Source organism: Mus caroli, chromosome 11 (genome assembly GCF_900094665.2).
Source record: "Mus caroli chromosome 11, CAROLI_EIJ_v1.1, whole genome shotgun sequence".
NCBI classification, from domain to species: Eukaryota; Metazoa; Chordata; class Mammalia; order Rodentia; family Muridae; genus Mus; species Mus caroli.
In genome coordinates, this window is record NC_034580.1 from 45,889,894 (window position 1) to 45,898,524 (window position 8,631).

General features: G+C 41.9%; 1 protein-coding gene across 1 annotated transcript; it reads left to right on the forward strand.

Annotated features, from left to right (window-relative positions):
* The first annotated feature begins 6,671 nt into the window (after positions 1–6,671).
* On the forward strand, positions 6,672–7,595 carry LOC110305751 (olfactory receptor 1361-like). Its single transcript, XM_021177837.1, has one exon. It carries the CDS (start codon positions 6,672–6,674, stop codon positions 7,593–7,595), a length of 924 nt encoding a protein of 307 aa, XP_021033496.1.
* The last annotated feature ends 1,036 nt before the right edge of the window (positions 7,596–8,631 follow it).

Genomic DNA, 8,631 nt, shown 5'->3' on the forward strand with positions numbered 1-8,631 from the left:
GTGAGATCTTTTGTGATTGTGTTACTTCACTCAAGATGATGCCCTCCAGGTCCATCCATTTGGCTAGGAATTTCATAAATTCATTCTTTTTAATAGCCCAAACTCATAATGATACTATAATTATGAAGTTAGCAAATCCATGTAGAATAATATTGGATAAATCTGTCTGCCAAAGATCCCTCCAAACAATTAAGAGTGTGAAAGACAAGGAAAGACAACATTTTTTACAGACAAGAGGAAAATTCAAAATACTTGGGGCCTAACTGGCACTTGTTTTGAAATAGGCCCTTTTACGCCATACAGATGTGTTTTCTTTAAATATAAGTGAGCAGAAATTAAATACCAATACAGATTTACACATAGCTACAGGAATAAACTAATACACAAAATTTACATTTATCTCCATTTAGATATATACACACATTATAAGGTTATTATAATCAAACCCATGAGCAGTCTAAAAATTCTTCAGATTAGAGTAGAAAGTTCATAAATGCATAAAGATGCAAAAATGGGAGAGCAGTTATCTCCAGGGTCTTTTGCTCAAAATAGCCATCAAAGATAGAAAGCCATCAGAGAAAAACTGAAAACAAGAAAAGTGGCTCCTTGTAAGAAGTAAGTGATCCTCAGTAAACATCAGCCATGTTTCTCATCAGATACCATGTAGGCCGGATGATGTGGACAGCATATGTATAGGCTGACAGACCTGGTGATGGACGTCTGTACTCCCTGTACAAGGAGGTCAAGACAGGCGTTCATGAGGTTTAGTTCAGCCTAGGCTGCATAAGGAGTACCAGGTCACTCCCACCTACTTAAGACAAAATCTTTAAAATACAAAAGTAAATAAATAAGAAAAAAACAAGCTAAAAGAAAGCAAATCCTTAGAATTATTAATTGGAAACAGCTATCCTTCACATAATGAAGAAAAAATTAAGATATTTCTGGATTAGCAGAAGTTGAGGAGTGCATTTTCAGTAAATTTGTACAATATATAGTAAAAGGAAACCTTTAGGCTAAAATGAAAGTGTGCTAGACATTGATGGTGGTAAACACACAGGACGATGATTATTGTATTTGGGTCAACAGCACTGTATTTCTATGTGATTCAAAAGGCCAATGCATAAAATAATAACTATAAATTGATATTAGTTGTCAAACAATATATAAAGATGTAATATGTAGTCTTGATAAAAGGAGAGAGACAGAGGCATATATGAACTCATTTGAACCCAAGACATTGAATCTTAAGATGGTGTTACTCAGCAAAGTTGTAAAAAGACTAAAATGTTAGTTACAGCTTTCGAAGTAATAATCAAGAAACCAATTTAAAATACACAGAAAAGGGGAAGAGAGAATCAAAGTAGAGTGACACAAAAAAGAACCAACTGAATAACAAAAATTGATAATAAGAATAATTGAGAAACAAAGGATAAACCTTGGGAAGGAAAACTTAATGGCAGAGACAAGCCCTTGGATGGTGATCCTACTAAATATAAATGAGTTAATTTATTTTTGATAAGCAGAGATGCATTCCAAGAATATCCTCCCACATCGAGGTTCTTACATGAATCAATAATCAAGCAGTGTGTGTAGGGGTAGACAGCATGTAGTAAGCAAAGTGTTAGGATAAAGGGTTTGGGGTGGGAACATGGAGGTGGGAAGGTGGGGAGGGCGAGAGGATCTGAGGTGTGAAAATGCCGCAAGCTCAGTATTTACACCTATGAAATTGTTGAAGGAAAAAAATAAAGGATGTCATAAAAACTGAAAAATAGAATCTGCATGTAAAATGTATCCTGTTACATGAAGAACTCTTAACATTTAGGGGAGGCAGGTATTTCTTTTATAACCATATCTGGGCTACCATAAATGGCCTTGATACAACAACTTAAAACAATTGCTTTGTATATTTGGATAAGAGGGCAGGGAAAACATGACTTAGCTAATAAAGATGCTGCTCAGCTGATAACTTGGACTCACTGGATCCCCAGAACATGCTTAGTGGAAGGTGAGAACCAGATCCTGCAAGCTGTCTTCTGACCTGCCTATGTGCATCCCCTCCCCTACACATACACAGGAAGGTAGGTGGGGAGGGAGGAAGGATAAAACAAGGCTGGAGGGACAGAGCACCTTGCCTGGCATGTGTGAAGCCCTGTCTTCAAAATCCTCAGCACAGTAATAAAATAAGTAAGTAAGTAAATAAATAAATAAATAAATAAATAAATAAATAAATAAATAAATAAATAAATAAATATAGTGAAATCAGCATGCTCACATTAATGGATGATAAATCAACAAAATTGTCCAGTGACAATGGAGTCAGCATTACTGTTTACTTGGCACTAGAAAGGTGGTAATGTCCAAGTAAGCCAGTGAGAGGAAGGGCAAAGAACACATGATGCTTACTACTCTCTCTAACTCCAGTAGCACTCCTGGCTCCTCCATCACTGCATAGGCATGCAAAGGCAAACACTTATACCGATAAAAAAAAATACAAACAGCAAAATTGTATCTCTGAGGGTTTTCAGTTTCTGTTTAGTGTCACTACAATCCCCATCTCTGAGCTGACTCCTGGCTACTTCATCATGACAGTGCGTCCTTTTCTCTGCCCTTCCTCTCATCGGCTTGTCAAAGGACAGCAAAGGAAAGAGAGGCAAGGTGGCCATGTCTGTAACAGTATTTCACAAGAAATGACTTCAGGACAATATTTTCAGTGTTCAGACAGAATGTAAACAGTCAGCACTTAGTACTGGTCTCTAGTGGGGACCTCCAAGGAATGACTCCTAGGGGTGTCCCAGTGTGTTTGTCATTGTCATGGCAACCCTGATCTCTAGGGATCGTGGGTCTATTTATTTACTCATCATAGCTTGACCGTAGAGAGCCATGCATCTCTTCCTAGATGTTCTCCAGCGGTGAATGTCCCACAAATGAATTGGACCAAATCTAGCATCAAGCATGGAATCTACAGAGACGGGAATTGTGTGAAAGCCACGGACAACACAGACAGCAGCAGGTGAGTCAAGCTGGGCAGGTAAGTGGGCAATGCCATCCCAGTAGCAGACAGGGTCACCGAGACACAACTCAGGGAATGCGTGCGGTAAATCAGGTCCAGGATCAGAAGCAAAGCTTCTTGGTCAACGCTCAGACCTTTCTCTGTCAAGATGTGCTGCCCATTAAGAACAGGGCAGCCTCTCCCCAAGACAAAAGTTCTGAAAAAGTTCAGGAAAACGAAGGGGGCAAGTTAGGTTTAGCAGGGTGAGAAGCAGAGACTACAGTTTACTGAGAAGCTTGGCCAGATATTCACAGCCAGGGGGCTAAAGGGAGGAGGAGGAAGAGAAGAAAGAGAGGAAAGAAGTGCAAGAGAGAGACAAGAGAGTGAGAGTAACAGGGAGTGGGAGAGATGGGGAAGAAGAGGGAGATGGAGTAGGAGTGAGATGGAGGTAGAATGAGAAAGAGACCCAGAGAGGCAGAGACACTAAAAGATAGTCTCTGGGTAAGATGCTCCAAACCTCTGCCTTAATATTTCTTTTTTATGTCCATCCATTGTGATCTGTGATCACACAAGGAATGTGCTTCTGACTAAAGCTACAGGGATGCCATTCATAGTCCCACAGAGGGATACTGTTTGATTCTATTCCAGGGAGTAACATCCTGCACTTGGAGATTCAGGGTTATCAGCACCCAGTGATGCAGACATATCAGGTATCTCAAACACAGTCACACAGCCTTTGACTCCTAAAAGATTAACATAAGTCAACCAAATGTACATGCCAAAGGTACTCTCTCTCTCTCTCTCTCTCTCTCTCTCTCTCTCTCTCTCTCTCTCTCTCTCTCNCTCTCTCTCTCTCTCTCTCTCTCTCTCTCTCTCTCTCTCTCTCTCTCTCTCTCATGTGTTTGTGCACTCTCTCACACTCTTGTGTTCTCTCAGAAACCTTCAAGGGAGATGAATAAGATTTATAAGATACATCGTGACTCTCCAATCACAGCATGAGGAACCATGGTCTAGCTTTAAACCATAAAATTTATGATTCCATAATAATAAACAGACCCCTTACCATCCTACTCTCTTTTCCAAAAATGTCATCTACCATGAAGACCAGAATAGTATAAGCAGCAGCCAGCGCACCCCCTTTCTGCTTCAAGACCTATCCCACAAGCTCCCCTGACCCCTCACCTCTCAACATCCACGGCCCCTCCCTTTACCTGTGGCCCATTGGCACCATCTTCTAGATGTCAACTGTGGTTCTAGATGTTAGTACAGGTAAGATGAGCTCACATCTCTGCACTGTATTCTTGCTTTCACCAATTTCTCTCACAGTGGCCGGCACCTCACTGTCTCCACAAGATGTACATCTTCAGCCAACCCCCACAAGGGCTCTCTGTATGCTTTCCCCTGCTGCTGTTTCTTTTTCCCCTCCCAAGTCCTTTGATTTCTAAGGGAAACCACGTCTCCTTTCCTGCGGAAACAAGACTTCTCTAACAGATAGTGTAGACATATTTTACCTGACCCCGTGTCTCTGGACTTTTCTCCTGCTGGGAGTATCTTTTAAAATGCACTGCATGGATTTTCTCTTTGCCAGTCAGCAATCCTTTTTCTTCCAGAGAAAAATAGACCAAGGGCTGGAGAGATAGATAGTTCAGTGGTTAAGAGCCTGCACTGCTTTTATAGAGGACCCAAGTTCAGTTCCCAGCATCCATGTTAGGTGGCTCAAGATAACCTGTAGAATCAGCTTCATGGGATACAATATCCTCTTTTGGCTCCATAGGCAATACAGTCAGCTGCACATATGTACACAGAGACAAACACAATAAGTAAATAGATAAATAAATAATTAAACCCTTAAAAGAAATTCATTCAATTGTATCTGCTCTTCTTGGGATGCAGGAAGCTGGAAGAGCTTTGTGGAGCTAGAGCAGGAGACCAAGAGCTGTGAGCTAGGGTGACAATGGTTTCATGACAGACATAGTGCCGAGAGTTTAAAACCAGTAGACAAACCTATCAAAGCCCAGGTCCAGTTGGTGGCAGAAAATAGCATAGCTACAAATACAACTGCACATTCATAGGACAGCATTTAATAAACTGTTTGCCATGTGGTTAAACTGTCAACAAATGGCAGCTGTGTGAAACAGCAGAGAGATTGCAAGATGGGTACTTCAACCCGCAATCCCCAGTGCTGATCACCCTAAGACTGGGGGGATAGCAGATTGCTTGAGTCCTTGATATCTGGGTACCATAGCCATACCATGTGTACTGGCTGGATTTTTGTGTGCCAACTTGGCACAAGCTAGAGTCATCAGAGAGGAAGGAGCTTCAGTTGAGGAAATGTCTCCTTGAGGCATTTCTTTTGTGGGGGCAATCCTGAGCATTTTCTCAATTAGTGATCAATGGCAGAGGGCCTATTGCCCTGTGGGTGGTGCCATCCCTGGGCTGGTGGTCCTGGGTTCTGCAAGAAAGCAGGCTGAGAAATCCATGGACAGCAAACCAATAAGTAGGGCCCTTCCATGGCCTCTGCATTAGCTCCTTCCTCCAGGTTCTAGCCTTGTTTGAGTTCCTGTCCTGACTTCTTTCAATGTTGGACTATGATCTGGAAGTGTAAGCTGAAAAAACTCTTTCCTCCTCAACTTGCTTTTTTGTCATGCTGTTTCATTGCAGCAATAGTAACCCTAACTAAGACATCCTGTCTCAATAACATATAATTTACACACACGCACACAGGCACATACTCATGCACTCATGAACACATATGCATATTTATATTTATATGGTAAAAGGAAAATCACCACATTATTTTCAATTCTCTTTTCTAATATGTAATTGATTAATTACATGACAGCTGTTTTTGTTTTTGTTTTGTTTTGTTTGGTTTGGTTTTTTTGAGACAGGGTTTCTCTGTATAGTCCTGGCTGTCCTGGAACTCACTTTGTAGACCAGGCTGGCCTCGAACTCAGAAATCTACATGCCTCTGCCTCCCAAGTGTTGGGAGTAAAGGCATGCGCCACCACTGCCTGGCTTTCCTTTCCTTTCCTTTTCTTTCTTTCTTTCTTTTTTTTTATTTAGAATTAATTTTTTATTAGGTATTTTCCTCATTTACATTTCCAATGCTATCCAAAAAGTCCCCCATACCCTCTCCCCCCCAATCCCACTTTTTGGCCCTGGCATTCCCCTGTACTGGGGCATATAAAGTTTGCAAGTCCAATGGGCCTCTCTTTCCAGTGATGGCCGACTAGGCCATCTTTTGATACATATGCAGCTAGAGTCAAGAGCTCCGGGGTACTGGTTAGTACATCATGTTGTTCCACCTATAGGGTTGCAGATCCCTTTAGCTCCTTGGGTACTTTCTCTAGCTCCTCTTCTTTTCTTTTTTTTTACATGACAGTTTGAATAGGTTTCTTTATCCATAAGGTGAATTATATTACCTCAATCATTATATTAAGTTTAATATTGTGAAAAAAAGCAAACAAGTTTGGAACAAGCCAGCAGGAGTAGTTTACAAAACTACACTCACTTATAAATGAAATGTGATGAAACTAACCAGGATTTTGTTTAAGATTACAAAAGAGACAATTTAGTTTTAGTTTGTTCTCAACCTATCACTAAACCATTTTAAATCTTATGTTTTTGCTCAAATGTTAGCGAATGATCTGACTGCATAACAAAACTGTTCTCCACAGGCATGGATGGGGACAATCAAACAATTGTCACAGAATTTATCCTCTTGGGACTCACTAGACAGTCAGAGAAAGAAGAGGTTGTGTTTGGGATGTTCTTATGGATGTACTTGGTCACCATCTCTGGGAACCTTCTCATCATCCTGGCCATCAGCTGTGACCCTCATCTCCACACACCCATGTACTTCTTCTTGGCCAACCTCTCCAGTGTCGACATTAGTGCTCCATCTGTCATTGTCCCCAAGGCATTGGTGAACCACATGTTGGGAAGCAAGTCCATCTCTTACACGGGGTGTATGACCCAGATCTATTTCTTCATCACATTCAGCAATATGGATGGCTTCCTCCTGAGTGTGATGGCCTATGACCGCTATGTGGCCATCTGTCACCCTCTCCACTACACCATGATGATGAGGCCCAGACTCTGTGTCCTCCTGGTGGCCATATCATGGGTCATCACAAACCTGCATGCTCTCTTGCATACTCTCCTCATGGTTCGACTCACCTTCTGTTCCCACAATGCAGTGCACCACTTCTTCTGTGACCCCTACCCTATCCTGAAGCTCTCTTGTTCTGACACCTTCATCAATGACCTGATGGTCTTCACCATTGGTGGATTGGTATTTCTGACTCCATTTACATGCATTATTGTTTCCTATGCCTACATCTTCTCTAAGGTTCTGAAGTTAAAATCTGCCCATGGAATAAGGAAAGCCCTGTCGACGTGTGGGTCTCACCTCACTGTGGTCTCCCTCTTCTATGGGGCGATCCTGGGCATCTATATGCACCCTTCATCTACATACACAGTGCAGGACACAGTGGCCACCGTCATCTTCACAGTAGTAACACCCATGGTCAACCCCTTCATCTACAGCCTGAGGAATCGTGACATTAAAGGAGCCCTGAGGAAGATAATTCTCCGATCTTAGTATTCTAAAACTTTAGAACTGAGAGGACTCCTAGACATCATGCTCTGTTCATCTTTACAGAGAAACCAATGTATATAGGTCTACAGGTCACTGTGACCATTCCTGGAATTAGTGCTACATGATCCCAGTTACCCTTTTAAATCTGAAATTTACAAGAGGTTATTATCCCCAATGCAACAATTTGTTATGTATTTAAAGGGCTGGTTTTTACAGTATTTACTTTATAGCCAAGAACATTTGAAGTTTGGAGATATTTGAAATTATCTGAGGAAAGGTCCATCTGAGGCAAGGCTCCCACAGTGAACCAGGGACTTCAGAGGACTTACAAAGAATCCTCTTCAGAGTTTTAAGTCCTGAGAGGCCTCAGTTGTCCTGGTGACTTAAATAGAAAGACTAGTTTTCCTGGATCTTAACAACTATGGGCTATTAATTATAGAATGATCATCTCTATTGTGAGGGTTTCTTCATTGCTATAGGGATCAGAGGAAACCCTGAGTAAACATGTTTTGTTGGCACAGGGACAGCCATGTAGAGGACTCCATGCAGAGGTAGGTAAGGCTCAATAGGGAGGGCAAAGCTTTCCTTGGGAATTCAAGTGTGAGTGAGTGACCAGCGTGTGCAAAGGTTAGCAACTATAGCTTTCTCCTCTGGCACGTTAACTGCCTGAGACTGCTCACCTACAGAGACCTCCTATGAAGATTAGGTAACCACTGCCCCTATGTAGTGCATAATAAACACACTGAGGTTCTGGGGTGCGGCGGTAGTAGGTGTCCTCCATCAGAGTGCGCACATTCTACCTGATACCAGCTCTCCTTTACATGTGTCTGCCCTTTTTTCATTGCTTCATCATCCTGTGTCACGATTCCAGGATCCAAGCTGCAACAGGTCACAGTACATTGCTGTTCAGGTGCCTCTTCCTGTGTCTTATCACCTATCACAGCTCAGGATGTGGTTCTTTAGGAGCTCTCTCTCTCTCTCTCTCTCTCTCTCTCTCTCACACACACACACACACACACACACACACACACAACACAGA